Source organism: Microtus pennsylvanicus, chromosome 11 (assembly GCF_037038515.1).
Source record: "Microtus pennsylvanicus isolate mMicPen1 chromosome 11, mMicPen1.hap1, whole genome shotgun sequence".
NCBI lineage: Eukaryota > Metazoa > Chordata > Mammalia > Rodentia > Cricetidae > Microtus > Microtus pennsylvanicus.
Window position 1 is genome coordinate 61,650,194 of NC_134589.1, and position 18,521 is coordinate 61,668,714.

At 47.0% G+C, this 18,521-nt stretch overlaps 1 protein-coding gene across 7 annotated transcripts in view; it reads right to left on the reverse strand.

Annotated features, from left to right (window-relative positions):
* Mprip (myosin phosphatase Rho interacting protein) overlaps positions 1-18,521 on the reverse strand; it is a 126,737-nt gene that overhangs the window by 24,275 nt on the left and 83,941 nt on the right. For 3 of the 7 annotated variants that reach the window (XM_075992362.1, XM_075992358.1, XM_075992359.1), the window contains exons 7-13: positions 17,729-18,239; positions 14,154-14,295; positions 13,340-13,447; positions 11,574-11,630; positions 10,559-10,627; positions 5,603-5,692; positions 3,169-3,278 (exon numbers count right to left, since the gene is read on the reverse strand). In XM_075992362.1, the coding sequence (XP_075848477.1) occupies positions 3,169-3,278; positions 5,603-5,692; positions 10,559-10,627; positions 11,574-11,630; positions 13,340-13,447; positions 14,154-14,295; positions 17,729-18,239 (1,087 nt within the window). The remainder of the gene's footprint in view (positions 1-3,168; positions 3,279-5,602; positions 5,693-10,558; positions 10,628-11,573; positions 11,631-13,339; positions 13,448-14,153; positions 14,296-17,728; positions 18,240-18,521) is intronic. The other 4 variants (XM_075992364.1, XM_075992365.1, XM_075992360.1 and 1 more) reach the window with 2 other exon arrangements.

The window sequence follows — 18,521 nt, forward strand, 5'->3', positions numbered from 1 at the left end:
CCAACAAGGAGATTGTCAAAGGGACATCAAACAAAAGGGAAAATGATTCTCGTTACCCTTGGATCACTTGTCTTGGACGCAAACAGAATCTAACTGCTTGGGCCAGTGAGATGGCTCAGTGGGTAGGGACACTTGTCACGAAGCCCAGTCCAGTTCTCCCTGGAACCCATGTGATAGAAGGAGAAAACCAACTCCTATGAGCTATATTCTTTTTTTTTTTTTAAAGATTTATTTGTTATGTATACAGTATTCTCAGTATTCTGTCTGCATGTATGCCTGCAGGCCAGAAGAGGGCACCAGGTCTCATTACAGATGGTTGTGAGCCACCATGTGGTTGCTGGGAATTGAACTCAGGACCTTTGGAAGAGCAGGCAATGCTCTTAACTGCTAAGCCATCTCTCCAGCCCCTATGAGCTATATTCTAACCTACATATGTGCTCAACAGAAAATGCATGTGTACACACAAAATAAATGTTGAAAACAAGCCAAGTTGTCCTCTGATCTCTACATGTGTGCTGTGACAAACCCCCACTTCCTTCCTTCCCTCCCTCCCTCACACAAACACACTAATAAATACAAGCATTTAAACAAACATCAAATACTTTAAGAGCAGTAGGATCAGCAAGGGTTCAGTTTAAGATCAAACAAACATGCAAATAAAAACATGCTGGAAGGGGCTAAATTGATGGTACAGTGGTTAAAAGCACATGCTGCTCTTGCTGAGGACCTGGCTTGATTTCCAGCACCCACATGGCAACTCACAACCATCAATTTTTTTTTTAAATGAGGTGCATCATGGCACACGCCTGTAACCCAACACTTGGGAGGCTGAGGTAAGAGGATTGAGTGGGAGGCCAACCTGGGCTATACAGCAAGATCTTGGTGTAGGGAAAACCAAACCAAAACAACCCATAGCTGAACTTTTAAAATCCTGAGAAAATTGGTGAAGTCTCGGTCTATATGGGAAATTGAAATTGACACTTAGGAACAGGGACCCTCCCCTAACCCCAAAGTCTTGTAGTATTGTGAGATGTTCTCACTACAGGCAACATGAGAAAAATGAGAAGAGAAGCAGAGCAAAGCTTGCAGCGCTGATACTGCTGTCCTTGCTTCTAAAATTTTCTGGAGGTCCTGTAGTTATAAATCATGTTTCATCATCATGAGTCAAACTGAACAACATAGGCTAAAAGCAAATGGGTGTGGAGGCTTGAAGACACAGTAAACTGTAATGCAGATTCTAGAAGAGGCCGGGCGGTGGTGGAGCACGCCTTTAATCCTAGCACTTGGGAGGCAGAGGCAGGCGGATCTCTGTGAGTTCGAGACCAGCCTGGTCTACAAGAGTTAGTTCCAGGACAGGCTCCAAAACCACAGAGAAACCCTGTCTCGAAAAACAACAACAACAACAACAACAAAACCAAACAAACAGATTCTAGAAGACAACAGTATGGAAGAGAGAGGAGCACCAGGTCTCTACATTCATAACCTGGGCCTCAGTCCTTCCATGGAGCACAGCATAAACATGCATGTATGAGCATTCTTGGCATCTGCCCTGGACACCCCAACATTGATTTCTTCCAGTCATGACCCTCCGTCTGCCTGTTGCCTTTGCAGGGCAGCTTATGTGCCCTTTTCTCTTTGCTGCGGGGCCTTGTATTATAGATTCTTCTCTTGACTAGAGGAGCTATGGAGGTAGGGGGTGGGGCACTGCTCATTTGCCAACAGTTCTTTATAATTTTTTTTTTTTTTGGTTTTTCGAGACAGGGTTTCTCTGTGGTTTTGGAGCCTGTCCTGGAACTAGCTCTTGTAGACCAGGCTGGTCTCGAACTCACAGAGATCCGCCTGCCTCTGCCTCCCAAGTGCTGGGATTAAAGGCGTGCGCCACCACCGCCTGGCTTATAATTTTTTTTGAGACGGGTTCTATGTGTGGCTGTCCTGGAACTCCCTTTGCAGAACAGGCTGGCCTCGAACTCACAGAGATATACCTGCCTCTGTCTTCCGAGTGCTGGGATTAAAGGCACGTGCCACCACTGCCTGGCAAAAATTTCTAATATTTAATTTTCTTTTATGTATGTAGGTATTTTGCCTGCATGTATGTCCATGCACCATCCGCATGCACTGGCTATGGAGGCCAGAATAGGGTGCTGGATCTCCTGGAATTGAGACCATGTGAGTGTTGGGAATTGAACCCGGTCCTCTGAAAGAGCAGCCAGTGCTCTTAGCTATTGAACCATCTCTCCAGCTTCCTAGTACAGTTCTTGAGAGATGGCAGAGGACTATTTCCTATATAAAAGCAGGTCTTTAGGATCTACTAGTCCTATAAAAGCAAAAATCAGTACACATTGCCAACAGCGAAGAAATGAACATATAACAGATGTAGGAAAGGGGAGCTGAGGAAAAGAGTTCAGGTTTCCTTTCCTTCTTATTCAAAAAGAAATAGAACCAGCCAGAATGAGGCAAAAGTTTGAGGCAAGAATAGGTATAGCTAATGCTGCCACAGGCCAGTACCCTTTAACCACCATACACCCAAACCTCTGATACCAAAACTATACTTGGCAGCAACATAAACCAAGAGAGATGCAAGGTATTCAAGATGAAACCTGGATAAAGGAGAGAGTAAAACTTGGCACACATAGAGCATCTCTGCTGTCCTGAAGATGAACATTGGTAGAGCTGGAATCTTCAGAGCAAGAAGAGGAGGCATCTATCATGTTCTGAGGAATATATACTACAGCATGTAAACCCAGGAGAGAACAGAGTTTTTAAATGTGGGCTTTAGGACCTACAGTCTCAGACAGAAGTTTCTCATGATTACACAAAAAAACAGATGCAGGTACTCTTGAGGAAGTACAAAACTACAGTGTAAAACTTAGGAGCAGCTCAGGCTGCTCCCACCCAGCCAGGGAACCCTACCAGAGAAAGGCCCATATTGGAGTCTGAACCCATCCTGAGGGCTGAACCCTGTTGACAAAGACGTCCATGCTGAGGATAGGCATGAGGGTAACCTGTGTGGCTGACCAGGCCAGCAGGTCAGGAGAGGCAGAAAACAAAGAATCACAGGGTACAAATGTAACCAGTGGACAACGGGCCAGAAGGAGGAAAGAAATTCATGTTGTGGTGTAGCTGGGCTCAGGCATCAGGGAATGGCAATTAGCAAGACCTCCATCTTACCTGGTCACATCTGGGATAGATGCTGGGAGCACATGTTTCATAATGGTCTGGATCCAGTTCCGTCGTATGCCAGATGTCATGGCTGACAGGGTGAACTCACCCTTCTTGGTCTACACAAAAAATACTAACCATCAGTGGTCATACCACAGGAAAAAGAGCTAGACTAGGCAACGTTCCTACGAGTGCTATATATGATCTGCTTGAGATAGGAAGACTAATAGGGCCACACTTTGGGACAGTGATGAGCTGAGTATCCCCTAGACAAGGCAGTACACAATCACTAGCTCCTATTATGCAATAGCAGCAGCCTGCAGACGGATAGATGATCACATGTGCCCCTTTCCTCAAGAAGCTCTGCTAGCCCTAGGGACAAGAACACAGAACTAGCTGGGAACAGGGAGCATGGTGGCCAGGCCCAGCATCCTGCAGCCACAATATAGGTGTACAATGTGACAAAGGGACTGCCTGGGTCTTTATCTGCTCTAAAAGGGCAGCAAGATGTGCCATACCACTCCTGTCACATCTAGGTGATGAGAATCAAGGTAGTGGCAGAGGAAAGGTGATGGAGGGACAGGGCATCACTGGCTAGACAGGGGTCAGCATGAATCTGTTCACAGTGGGGACACTGAAAGCAGACAGGAAAAAGGAATCAGTAGCATACCAGCAAATCAGCTAGTAGGAAAATGAAACCAATACAGGTTGGTGGCAGGTAATGGAATGGGCATGGGTTGTAATACCACAAACGACATATGGGCGGGCCATTGTGCTGTGACCCAATCTCTCCCTCCATGGTGGGCTGTCACATACCTGGCTCACCTCCCTTCATGCACTACAACCATGGTGCACACAGCAGCATGGGGCTCCATTCACATTCTAAGCTAGCCCATTCAACCCTTGATGCAGGTGCTTTTAGGGTCTGGCCTCAGATTTGCTGGTGAGCTTTCTTAGTGTCACGGCTACTTGCCTAGTCTATGCTCTCAAAAGACCCATCACTTCCCCAAACCCTCTACTGGCTAGGACTGCAGAGGAGCCATCTCTAACTGTGAAGTCTGTGAGTAGTGTATATGGAACCCTGCAACACACTATGGGTTTCAGGAGCTCTCAGGTCTTATCTCACTCAAAGTTCCTCCCTGGCACCTTCAGCCCCTCCTTCCTTACTTGCCCACCACACAACTACTACCTCCTCTTGGACTTCCCTCATGCAAGTTCTCCCATACATAGTTTACTAACTAAGGCACATTTCTGGTGTCTACAACAGGCAGTGCTTTCCACACCTTAGGACAGTATTTGCCCTGACAAACATTCTCAGGTTCTACCCATCACCTAGCCTCTGCACTGGCACCCTCTTCTGAACCCTCAGGGTAGGAAACCAGGCCCATCACTGACCCCAGCTAATGTGGGAAGAAAGCAGAGTTCTCAGACTGTGCAAGTATTGTCTTGAGATATCTGGTAATCAAAATGAAGATGGGGAAAGAGTCAGGACTCTCATTGGATAAGAGGTTCATCTCAACATTCAGACTCCAGAAATGTTCTATCTCCTCCAAAGGGAATAGGAACAGAACACTGCAGTTGGGCAGCAAAGAGCCAGACCATGGGAACAGCTTTTGATCCTTCCCCAGACACCCAGTACATGCAGTAGAGTCATGGTCAAGCTGCCCAGGAATGGGTGCTAGGCTCCTCCTGGCCTCTAGGGGTGTGGATTGGTCCCAACTTTGGTGGGTTTGAGACAGCCTTAAGTCAGCAATAAGTTGAGTCCCCAAACCATAAAGATCTTTGCCCCGGTGAACCCACCAGGCTCAAATCCTAGAGCCTGTTCTACCTGCCATCGCTTCAAAGGTTTTGGTGAGGGAATACAAAGGTTTGCCCCAAAGGATGGGCTGGCTTTGTCTTGCTCCTTAGACATGTCTTACAAGCCCAGAATTCTGGATGACTAGAAAGAATTTTTGTGGTCAGCCTAGGACTCCCCTCCCCTTGGTAGTGATAGTGATAAGATGACATGAGGAGCAGACTCCTGCATCAGAAAGAACAAACACCAACCATAAGCCTAGGCTTAGAGATGGATACCAAATAAAAGGAGAGTAACCCAGTTGACTGTAACAAGTGTGAAGCCTCACTGTAGACAGCAAATGTCCTAGAAATTCCTTAATCTGATTCTAGGCATCCCTTAATCTTTTACTCCCATAGTCTTCATCCTTCCAGTGGCCCTATACTCCAACATTAAAAATAAAAGAAAAAGAGCAATTTCTGGAGCAAAGCCTTTCAAAAACCTTGGAAAGAAAGATGAAGAAATCCATTTTTTTGCCCACACCACGTATCAGGAGTATAGGTCAGTAGCCACAGGACAGAGACATCATGCTAACAGGAAAGACTGAATGCTCACCACACATGTTAAGATATAACCCTGCTGGTCAACTCTATCCATCCCCACACTCACATGAATCTGAAAGCCATAGTTTCTCTGGACTGGATACTCGGTGACATCATAACAGGTGGACAAGTCAATTTCTCCATCTAGGTCAGCTGCCTGCAGAGAAAAAGGGTAGGGAGAAATTCAGGAAGAGAGGATGCCCAAATCATCACATTTCTGTGAGTGATGCTTTCCACTCAATGTCTTATAGGGCTTAATCCTTAGCTAATTGTCCTACAACTACCAGATCCAAGTCCCCTCCCTTGGGATATCTATACCACCATTTCCCTGTGTGTCTAGCCAAAGAAATTCCACACCAGTGTTCCCTAAATATCCATCATTAAAATTCTTTTACATGCTTAATAAGTAACAAGATCCTCTGTGCTGGCTGGATTTCTGTCAACTTGACATAAACCAAGTCATCTCATCTGAAAGAGAGAACCTTAATTGAGGTATTTCCTCATCAGATTGCTTATAGGCAAGTTTGTGGAATATTTTCTTGATTGGTGTGGAATGGCCTAGTCCACTATGGTCATTTTGACCCCTGAAGGTGATCCTGGAAAACAAGTATATAAAAAAAAAACCCAACCAACCAACCAAAAAACAAACCAAACAAACAAACAAAAAAACCAAGCAGAGTAAGCCAGAGAGCAAGCCAATAAGCAATGTTTTTCCAGTCTCTGCTTCAGTTCCTACCTCGTTTCTGACCCAACTTCCCTTTGTGACGGACTATAGACCGTAACATAATAAACCCTGTTCTCCCTAAATTGCTGTAAGTCATGGTGTTTAAAAATTATTACAGTAAAAAGTAAGCTAAAACACACTTTTGTTTAAGTGGAACTCACCTATTGATATTTCTGTATCAAAAATTAGAGATTTTAAGCATTATGTATTCACTTAAGGAATACCTTAATAAAAGTTGAGGGTGGTGGTCCACATCCACAATTTGAGCACTTGGGAGGATGGGGAGGAGGACTGTGTGTTTCAAGTTAGTTTGAGCTACTTATTAAACCCCTTTCATGCTAACATTAAAATAAGATTGAAAAATCAAAGTATGACTAAGAACCCCTGGTTAGAGTGGCAATGTTCATCTCTGCAGGTCTCCTACATGCCAATGTTGGGAAGGATGCTGGACTAGTGTACGCCTCCATTCAGTTTTCTGTGTTTATTCTGGCTAGCATGAGTGAGGACAGAGTGGTCTAACAGAGGTGGGAAAGGAAGAATTTTCAAGGAACTAGCTGGTCTTTCACAATCAAGTCACATCTCAAAGCTTAACTGCAATGTGGAATCTGCAGTCCTATCAGTGAATATTCTGTGCTGTTAACACTGAAACCCACAGTTCTATCCTTTCAACATCCCTTTTGCCAAACATGTTCTGTAACATTAAATATTGTTCACAGAAAATATTAAGCTAAGCATAGCTTTCAAATTGCTGTGGGACAATGGTTTGTACCCTGCCATTTGTATTTTAAATAAATGCTGATTGGCCAGTAGCCAGGCAGGAAGTAGAGGCGGAGCAATGAGAATTCTGGGAAGAGGAAATATTCTGTCTGCAGTCATCACCCAGACAGAGCAAGCAAGATGTGACTGCCTTGCTGAAAAGGGTACCAAGCTATGTGGTTGACACAGACAAGAATTATGGGCTAATATAAGTTATAAGAGTTAATAAGAAGCCTGAGTTACTAGGCCAATCAGTTTATGATTAATGTAGACCTCTGTGTATTTCTTTGGGACTTAACAACTACAGAAACAGGGCAGGACAGAAACCTCACAATTCATTCTGCAGAAGCAAAATGTTAAATCACTGCTTATTTCATCAGCAGAGCTTGCAGATAAAGAGAAGCTGTTGAGATTATGAATATGAACCTGTCACAATTCTCACTTTCTTTTCTTGATACTGGGACTCTGTACACTGCCTAGGCTGGTCTCAAATTCTTGGGTCATGTGACCTCCCTGCATCAGTGTCTTGAGTGGCAGAGACTACGTAGGGCCCACTAGTAAGTAGCACTGGATCCCTTGGAACTATAGGTACAGGCAGTTGTGAATCCTCATGTAGTCCTCTGCAAGAGCAGCAAGTTCTCTTAACTGTTGACCCATCTCTCCAGCCCAATTGTTTTGTTTTTTGTTGTTGTTGTTGTTGAAAGCTCAAACTCTATTCATAATTGGCAACAAACTGTCCTTGAAGGGATAAATTCCTGGTTTAGTTTCATGAAAATGTTTGCCAAGCCCTCAAAATCGAGTGATCAGAGCTTATCTGTCAGCTGCTTCTACAAATAAGTAGTTAATTGTACAGATATGCTTCCGTAAGGTTTGGCAAGCAGCTGAGTGACTGACAGACACTTCCCATTTAAAGAACAATAAAAACAGGATAGCACGGGATGCTTAGTAAGGTGCTTCCCACATGAGCCTGATGGTCCAAGTTCCATCCCCAGATTTACAGCAGGAAAGAGCTGACTTCAGTTATCCTATGATGTCTACAAGAGAGCTGTGGCATGTGTGAACCCTCACACAGATCATAAACACACGCACACCACACACGTAATAACAAAAGTTAAAAAAGAATACTAAAGAGATGAGACATTCAAAGGTTGCATCTTAAAAATATCAAGCACAGATCTTTAATCCAGCACTTGGAAGGCAGAGGAGGATATCTGTGAGTTCCAGATCAGCTTGGTCTACAGAGCAAGTTCCAGGATAGCCAGGACTAGACATACAGAGAACCCTGTCTTGAAAAACCAAAAATAAAATAATAATAAAAATGTAAAAAACCAAAGATAGCTGGGCGGTGGTGGTGCATGCCTTTAAACCCAGCATTTGGGAGGCAGAGGCAAGTGGATCTCTGTGAGTTCAAGGCAAGCTTGGTCTACAAAGTGAGTTCCAGAATAGCTAGGGTAGTTACACAGAGAAACCCTGTCTCGAAAAATCAAAACAAACAAATACAAAACAAAAAACCAACAACAAAACCCAAATATATACTTATATATAAAGTCACAAATAAATAAATAGCAAAATAAATGAACAAAAAAATGGCCTATTTTGATGTTTTTAGACATCATTGACTGTAAAGTAATAATACAGGCCAGGCCCACTGACTGTTGGTACAATTTGACTTTGGCCTATTGCCAAGGCATTGGTTGTTTTATGTAATTCTGCTTCTGTGTAATCAGTGTTATGTCAACACAGTTCTGTTAGTAGCATAGTATTGACTCTCACAATACATCCTACTCTAGAGGCTGGTATTTCGGCAGGTAAAGGTGCTTATGACCTGAGTGCAAGGCCTGAATCTACTTGGTAGGACAGAACTAAATCCTACAAGCTGACCTCTATTAATCCATGCTGCAGCACATCTGTGCACAATAAAAACAAAGTTGGTGTGGGAAGTCCTTCTGTCTATGCTTTGCTTTTATTCGTTAATGAATGAAGCTGTTTTTGCCAGTGGCTTAGCAGAACAAGGCAAGGTGGAAGTTCCTAGCAGAAAGAAGAGAGAGTAGGCAGAGTCAATGAGAGGCCACGGAGCTGCCAGAGGAGAAAGATGCAAGCTGCTAGTTGGAACCTTGCCAGTAGGCCATGACTCTTGTAGTAAAATATAAAATAATAGGAATGTATTAATTTAAAATATAACAGCTAGCTAGAAAGATGCTTAAGCTATTGGCCAAACAATATTGCAATTAATACAGATTTCTGTGTGATTATTTCTGGAGTCTGGGCGGCAGGGAAATGAACAAACAGCCTCTGACAACATAAAGTTTTAAGCCGGGCAGTGGCGTACACCTTTAATCCCACCACTTGGGAGACAAAGTCAGGCAGATATCTGTGAGTTTGAAGCCAGTCTGTTCTACAGTGAGGACAGTCAGGACTTCCCAGAGAAACCCTGTCTCGAAAAACCAAACCAAACCACCCCCTCACTCCAAACCATCCAGTTTGGAGTACTGGTTACACTTTGCTCAAAGCTTACCATGTCCACAATCTGGATCTGCTTAGCTCACCAACAGCCTTCCTCCTTAGGCCATGGAGGCTAATGACAAGAATTTAAATACACAAACCAGCCCAAGAGATTATTTTCCTTTTTCTATTATACAAGCATAGAATGGCAATTGTGAGATTCTTGAAGATAGATGGGCGATTCTGAAGGATGCCAGATGAAAAATCAGAACACAGATTTGTCAGGTTGTTCAAAAGACTTTTTGGTAGGTGAAGAAAAGCACCCCTTCTAGTGTTGTTCCAGGGGTGGCAGGGAAATGACTCATCAGATAAACGCGCCTGCTGCCAAGTCCATCCCTAGGACCCACATGGATAGAAGGAGGGAAGTGACTCCCACAAGTTGTCCTATGGCATCCACTAATGTCCCATGGCACAGTGTTTTTCCCTACGCCTTAACAGACACAGAAAATATTTCTTAATCTAAGTTTCTCTACCACAACAAAGTAGAACAAGATCTAAGTCAATTTGTTCAGTGACTGAATTCACCACAACCCTTTTGCTAAAAACCAAAGACAAAACTAGACCTGAGTTCACCCTGAGTACTAATTTAATTGTTTTAGTTATTTAGTCTTTGGATTTATTTGTATGAGTATTTATTTGCATGTGTGTATGCCAGTGTGTAACATGTATACCTGAAGCCTGTGAAGGTCAGAAGAAGGCATCAGATCCCTAGAACTGGAGTTACAGATAGTTGTGACCCACTATGTGGGTGCTGGAAACCAACCTAGATCCTTTACAAAAACAAATTCTCCTCACAGCTGAGCCATCACTCCAGTCCCACTTAATTTTTCTTGAAAGAATACAGAAAAGAGACTGACCAAAAGCCACTACACCAAAAAAACCAATTCAAGGCCTCAGAGGATGACCACAATGCCTACAGTGGGACAAAGCTGGATCGACTGTGTGCACTGAGACTCTGACACCTGAGGCAATAGGCCACCTTTTCAGATACATTTTAGCCCTGTACATTTAGATACCAGTTTTGCCTTGCAGTTTTCTCACCTCCTCAGCCACGGAATCCCTGTAGTATCTCAGGCTCTGATCGGCCAGGACAAACCAGTGTTTCTTCCACTAAAGGAGAGAAAATAAACATCCAACTATTCTGCAACATACCTGATACCCCTCTTTGACCCCAGCTAAATCTAGGCACTCTGAAGAGCACAGGTAAAGCAGGCAACAAAGAGATGACTGTTCTGGCAGGCAGCCATGCACTCATGACCTCAGGGAGGCCCTGGTTAAGATGCACTCCAGCAATGAGGCAGTGGAGAATTGTGGGCCTCGGCCAGCTCTGAGCCCAGGGTGTGGTAGGTGACTGGTGCTTTGCAGTCCTTCATCCTAACTTCAGAGGCTGCAGACAGTTCTGCTGGGTCTATCACACAGAAAGGTGGCTGTGAAAAGGGTGCTGAGAGGCACAACCACTTGGCTGATAGACCAGATGTGTGAGCCCCACTGTGTCAGCAGGTACAAACTAACCTGCTAAAGTCCCAATCTTCACTCTGAGGAAGGGAACTTGAGTCTTCAGGCAAGGCCAAGGGCATTTGATATGGTGGAAGAAGGAGAAAGAGGGGATGCTTTGGCATAGTCTCCAAAGGCAAAAAAGAGCTAAGATAGTAGAGGGGTTTTTATGGGCTTCTAAGGCAAGGATCCAATATGCTCCAGGTCAAAGTGGGGCTTGCAAATGACTCTTCTTGTTTGGACTTGATAATATTCACAATTCTCGGGGCTTAATGGCACCCCTAAAACTGAGATGGTTTTTTCAAACACAAGGATTTTGCAGCCCTATGTGATTGCCCATATGGCTGCCTTGAATGGATACTCAAGCTGGCCCATAGCCATATGCTGGTTGGTCTTGCCTCTGGGGAAACCTAGACTCTTAAGAACTTTTAGGAGCTAGTACTGTAGGATGTCCAAGGACATGAATCAAGGCTCAAAGACCCTGCCAGGGACAAGACAAGCTGGGACTTACACTTGTTCCCCAGTCCTCCAGGCCTCAGCACTTACACACACACACACTCACCTGGCCATCCTCATACTGCTTGGTTAGCCAGCCTTTCTTGAAATTCAGTAGGTCAGGCTGAGGAAGAAAAAAGAACAGCTCAAGGGAAACCACCATGGGTCCCCAGTAATGGACAAACCATGTCCAACTGGGTTGTTTTCATCTAGATGAAGTAGCACCAGAAACAGTTTTTACCACCTACCAGATAAGCCTGCCCCCTCTTTTGCCCCAACTTTGCTGCCCAGAGGCATATGTCCCTGAGGAGGGAGTTGAGGGACAAAGAGAAAGTACAGCCTCATTTAACTTAGGCACAGGAACACAGGCTGCCTGGTTGCTCTGAGATCTCTATTCCAGCTTATCCAGGGCTTGTGTGCATCCTGCCTTGGGGCACAGAACAGGCCCCAATGGAGAGTTCCCAGGCACCGAATGTACAGGGGGACACCTGCAGTAACAGCTGAAAGGGGAATCCAAAAGCTCCCGCGGAGGTTGCAGAAGGACTGAAGGCCAGAAGCCTGAAAGGCAGACCACGCGTGGGGTGGAGAAAGCAGTGGCAGCAACCTTGTCCAACTTTCAGGCTGCTCCTCTACCAGGAGGAAGTTCAGTCTTATTCCCTATACAGGAAGGTAGGTCAGGGACTACCAGCAGACCTGAGTGGGTGCTGGCTCTACTTAGGAGCAGCCTGTTCTCATCTGCTACATAGTACATCTTTGAAGACCCCAGCCACCCCTTCTGTGGTCCCCAGCGCTTAGGTCTTCCACAGCTGTCCTGATCAGAAACTGGCTTTGATGTCTCTTACTACTCCAAGGACAGGGAGTGATCCAGAGAAATGACAAGAATAAGGACAGGCATCCTGGGAGTTCCTGCTCTATTGTGGAGAGGCCATAGTAGACTCCTGCCTTGCCCCAACAGACCATGGTAGATGAGGCATCCCTCTGTGGAGCCTTGCTGTAACCCATGCTTCATAAGACTTCCTTCTACAAGAATTGTTTGAAGTATCAACAGAAATGGAGACATTTTAGGATGCCCCAGCACAGAGACCTGTACAAAAGGAGATCCCTTTTTGTTGTGCACAGTTGTTGCTGCTTCATGAGACTTGGGATGCAGGCCTGCTCACTGTCTTTCTGGCTTCCCCTGCTGAGCTGTGGATCTATGAGAGACTCTTAAACTTTCTGCTGTGGTTGTCACTGCTGTTGTGCCTGCCTCAAGGAATGGTGGAGGTTGGTCCCTGTGGGTCTTTTCTCCCCAGGCCTCTGGTAGTTAGTTGCCAGGAAAAGTGGCCACCAGCTGAGTTGACAGAGAAACTGCTCTGCCTGGGGAATGAGAGCTGGTGAGTGTGCCTTGTCTCCGGGGAGGCTGTAGACTGTTGAGAAACCAGGCCGAACTTTGTCTGCAGCTTCATTCCTGTACATACTCTCAAATGGGACAAATTGTCAGTACAGTGTTGCTCCTGTTCCAAAGTGCCAACAAAAACAAACACCAAAAGCAGGACAGCAGAAGTCAAGTTTGGGCTTTACACCTGCATTGGCCCAGCAGCCTCCTGTGCACAGAGACTTCCATGTGCTACTCAGGGTGCCACATCGCCCCCAGTCCTGTTGGGCCCAGGAGGGGAAGAACGGTCAGTTTCCAATGGGTTGCAGACCAGTGGGGCACTCACAGGCATGAGGGTGGTACAGAGGGAGGACCGGTGTGGACATATAGACATAAATGGACAGTGGCCCAGAGTGGCCAGAAGCAGCAGTGGTAGTGGCACAGATCTCCAGAGAACTTGGCACGAAGCCTGGGCTCACCGTCATGGAGGATTCTGTGGACCTCCTGTCCAATGACTTGGCTCTTCGGTGTGGAGACAGGGGACAAGCATCTGAGAGAGGAACTGTGGGGGCTTCACTGGCAAAGTCCTGTGGCAGAGAGCAGCCACCCATCAGTATGGCCCAGGATAGTTTGGGTAGGCATAGGGGCAACATGTTGGGTAGTTCATCCCTCCTTGAGCGGGGCAGTGCTCTGTCTAGGCCCCACAGCAGATTCTGGGATGACCCATGTCCTGGCATACTTGGGTCAGTGAAGCAGCCTTTTCTGGTCATCAATGTCCTGGCCCTACCCAATTTTGCAGCTTCTCAGATTACAGAAGAGAGCAGGCATTTCGTGAGCAACAAAGAAACTGGAAAGAAGGACTTGGGTACAGCAGCAGGCCACAGAAGAGGCAGGTGGGCAAGAGGCTGGAGGAATCTGGGAGGAGGAGTCTGGCTGAGGTCTGATGGACCTTGCAGGCCAAGCAGAGAATGAGGGTCATTCCAAAAACAAAACAAGGAAAGGTGTCATATTTGGCTTTGTTCCTGTGGCCTCAGTGGGAAGAAACTGTGCTAGTTACACCTGGGATCTAAAACTCACTGAAGCATCCTGTGGCACAGAAGGCTGATGCTGCAGGAGGGAGAGATGAGGAAGACAGGCTGGTGCTCAAGAGGCTAACTGGTGGAGAACGAAGAGTGGAGACCCAGAAGAAATATGTCCCTGGTAAAGTGCAGGACTCAGAGCATGTAGGACAGTGTGTTCCCCAGACCCAAGCCATGCTGCCAAAGGCCCCACTTAGCCCACACTGGAGCTCACCCGCTTTCTAGGGATGGCCCGTTTCTCACTGCGGCCCTGACGAGTGTCACTTGATGGAGTGGTCATAATCAGCATGTTGGTTTCCATGTGCTCTGCCTTTTCAATGTCCAAGGCCTCAAATTTCTCAATTACCTGGGACCTCCTACAAAAGAGGACATGAAGCTGCTAAACCAGAGTCTCCCTGTTTCCAAGGTGGGCTAGGTCTCAAGTCCAGTAGGGGGTCCTGTAGTCACCTTGCACACCTGGCCTACCTCACTGGGCTCCAGTGCTAGCCTTCCTGCTGGCATGTGAGGCACCCTTCACAAAGTACTGATAGGACTTTGGGTACAGATTCAGTCTATTGAGCTCCATTTGTACCCCCCTTCATGGTGGGCTGGAGCAGCAACAGAACCCTTCCACACTGGGCCTGCACTGGCCCTGCCCACCACTGGACTCATACAGCATGGTACCGTGGTAACCTCCCTGAGTCAGACACAGTAAACGTCAACCACCACCTCCGCACACACTGCACCCCACATGGGGTGCTCAAAATTTAGCAAGATAAAGGCCCGTGAATTAACAGTTTCTGCTAACATTAAGAGGAATCAAAATCAAAACAAAACAAAGCAGTTGATTTCATGTGAAAGGCCAGCGGCCTCATCAGGTGGTCTGCGGCTGAGACGACGGAGCTGAGATGGAAGCGAAGCAGGTGGAGATGGCGCGAACGCCACAGTGACACAGCAGAGGGTGGAGAGGGCAAGACCTGAAAGAAAACAAGGCTGGGAAATGAATGAACAGAAAAAGACTGCTTTTAAAATTCAAATCATGATAAATCAAAATTATCTAAAGATTTAAAGCAGCAAAACCCCAAGGTAATGGCTGAAGAGAAAAACCCATGATCACCCCATAGCCTGAGGAGTCACCGTGGTGGGATTAGGCAAAGGGCTTGGGCTGCCTACCTGGGGTCTGAGAGCTGATTTAAACCTGCTGGGAGGACCAACCTTCTCACCAAACCTGAGGCCTGCTCTCCTAGGGACACCTTACTCCCTCAGAATGGCATGATTTGTTCTGAAAGAGTGGTGAGGAGCTAAGGGGACGTGATAAAGGTTCCTCCCAGGAAATTCTCTTTTCAGGGATCACTACAATCTACCTTGAGAGGGCTTTTCCTCAGGAAGTTAAGAGACCAAGGGCAGGCAGCCAGGATTTAGGAGGGCTTCTAGGCCCTCTGCCTCCACGCTCAGAACTGTTAGAAGACTGGTGTGGGTTAGCCTGCTGGCCTAGAGAGGCCTAGAGAAGGAGGCGGACTGTGAGAGCAGTTAAGCTAAGCAGCTGCTGAAGTGCAGCCAAGGTGTCTTGCACAGCCAGACTGCTGCAGGAAGATCTGGATAGCCACTGCCCTCGGGGCTACTGCTTCTTCTTGGTCTGAAAGCACTGTATCTGGCTAGAGGACTTCAGGCCCCAGAATAGGAGGAGGGTTGTGCCAGGCCAGGCTGGCATGCATGATAAGGGTTTGTAGGGTTCCAAGCAGAGTAGCCAGCATAAAAAATAGGAGGCACTTGCTATAGCTGCTTGACATGGACACCGAGAGATGCTGTGAGACCACGGGCTTGGGCAACTTCTGTATAACTAACTGGTTCTCTGTTGCTAAGCTGGTGTTTCTGAAGTAACAGATGTCACAGAAACTGCCTCACTCAGGTGGAACTGACAGGTGTACATCTCACAAGGGAAGATGGAGGGGCCAGGGTTCCCAGGGGATGGGGTTATTTTCTGTTAGTTACTAACAGTGTTGTAAGGACCACAGCTTTCCCACACTTAACAGACACGGGCCTAAGAACTGTCTAAGAACTCCTCAAAGGCTCTGAAGTCTCAAGAGTAAATTCAAAGTTCAGAGCTGCTGCTCCTCCCAGGTGGGGCTTCTTACAGGCCTACCAAGGTTTCCAGAACTGACTTTATGGTTTCAACTGCCTGGCTGTGAGACAGGCTTGTCTTGGCTACCACTCAATGCAAAATGGCTGACATCTTGTCACCCTAACCTATCAGGGACAAGGATCCAGTCCAGTACTAGGTGGACTACTTGGGCCTCAGAGAACAGTCCTCAAAGAGCAACACCAACCAGCGAAATCATTCAGAAAGGGATAGTTACAGGGTTAATGTGCAGAAGTAGTCCAGTACCAACACCAGCAGAAACCCATTCCCACAGTGGCAAAGAACATGCAGGAATAAAGCCTTGAGACTGCATCTATCTCTGGCAGGCAGACAAGAATGCTTTCAAAATTAAGTTCTCTGACAAGTGGCCAAGCCAAGCAGGTGTGCAAATTGTTAACTCTGGCCTGGCACTAACTTAAGGTATAGTCAACCCCATTTTGGAATCACTAGATCATAGTCTGTCCACTAGCCAGTGCAAACCCTCCCCTGCCCACCCCGCAGGCCTCCTTAATTGTTAGCAAGACCTTTTAACCCTGTTATCCCAAATGCTTAAAAGGAATCATGAGCTCTGGTCCTGGGTCCTAGCATGGGAAAGGACTTTCTGCTAAAGGCCTATCATTTGCTATTATTCATTATGAAGGGTGGGAGGTCACCCAACTTTTTGAGCCTCACGTTTTCACGTCCATGAATCAAGAGGAATAGGTGTCTTACTGAGCCACCATTGGACTGTGAAGATAGTCAGTTATACGGAATGCCAGGGAGCCATGAAACACTCAGTGTCCACTGTCTACCCGAGGATCTATAAGCCATTTGAACAAGCTGGTTTGGGTGTTAAACTAACTGTGAGTTGTGAAAGGGGACAAGAGAAAGAAAGTCCTTCCCAATCTCATCTTGCTCCTAACCCTGACTGACCATCAGCCCGCACTCAGGGCAGGGAAGACAGTCAGGATATTTCTGGAGTTGCTTTTCTGAACAGAGAACGTCTTTGTAAACCTAGCGAAAGCTGGCTCCCCCCCCCCCCCCCCAGCAAAATAGACACATGTGTTTCTAACCTTTCCTGGGGATAGCATGGGCCTTTAAAATCTGTCTGGTGTTAGGTAAGAAACCTGGCACGGACACAAAACCCAGCTCACAGATGTGACAGAGAATTTGGGAGTGGGTGGGTGTGGGCACAGCTCCAAGCCTGGGACAGCAGGGCAAGGGAAGAGCAGCAAGCGCTACATTTCTGCCACTGGTGGGAAGCCATGTCAGCAAAGTCCGGAGGGTGCGTGGTACTTGGGACACCTGGAGCTTTTCAGGCTGCCTTTTGTATCCTCGTGGGAAGAACCTGTGTTGCCCTCTCACTTTCTTGTGCCCTCTGCCAACTGAAGAACTGTCAGCATAAGGAGGGGCTGGTTCCTAACTGCAGCTCTGGGAGTCTTCTCCGAGAACAGAAGTAGTCCAAGAGTAAGATTCAGCCACTTAGGGCCTGATCTGGGAAGCACCAACCTAGGGCAGCCAGCCTGCAGGCACTTAGTCCTGTATCTGGCTCTGAGTTGAGAACTGGTGCCGCAGTCCAGGGCCTGGAGAGAAAGTGCTCCATATACTAAACATAAATCATGTTCCCGAGGTACACTTGCGTGAGTATTATGTATGCATACATGAATTTAGCCCTCCAGCATCCTCCTTACCTCCGCTCGTTGCCAAACAGACGGGCCACCTCTTCCCTGCCAGGGCTCCGGGCCCGAGTCCTACGCTCCAACCGCCTTCTCTCCACCTGGAAGGCTTCTCGATGGCTGATCCGGATGGCCTTAGGGACGTCGGCCAGGGCGGCATACTGCCTGCTGGCTTTAAAGGCAAAGGTGCTCCCCGGTATCTCTGTTCCCCACCCCCCAGCACCGCTGGAGTCCATGTGGTTGGGCGGCCTGCTGGCCTCACCCATACTGTCAGGGAAGATGCTGTAGACCATGCGACTTGGGGCTGGAAGACCTGGGGAGTGAAGGGGGTGGCTGAGTTCCTGTGAAGGCGATCCAGGACAACCGTACCTGCTGTGTGGGGTGCTGGGGCTGGGTGGAGAGAGTGGTGGAGGCAGCTGCTCCTCAGCCCTCAGGTCCTGCTTGGCCTTCTCCAGGGAGAAGTAGCCACTCTCTACCCGTACTTTCCGACCACTATCCACACGGTCCCCACTCATGGTGCTTTCATCTGGAAGAGAAGAGGAAGCTTGCTCAGACTGCTGCCAGTTCTGTCACGATAACTTTCTAAAAGCCTGCACATGATCAACCAGGAGATAGATGCCTCAACACCATCCACCTTCACACTCCACAGCTACGATATGGGGTAGAGGTGGAAGGAGAACACTGTAGGCAGAAAAGGATCACCCATCTGTATTGCCTTTACTCCAGTCTGGTCACTTGCAGTCAGGCTGGCAAGTAGGCCTTTTGTATACAGTTTTGGTGGGGAAGCAGGACTCCATCCTAACCACTA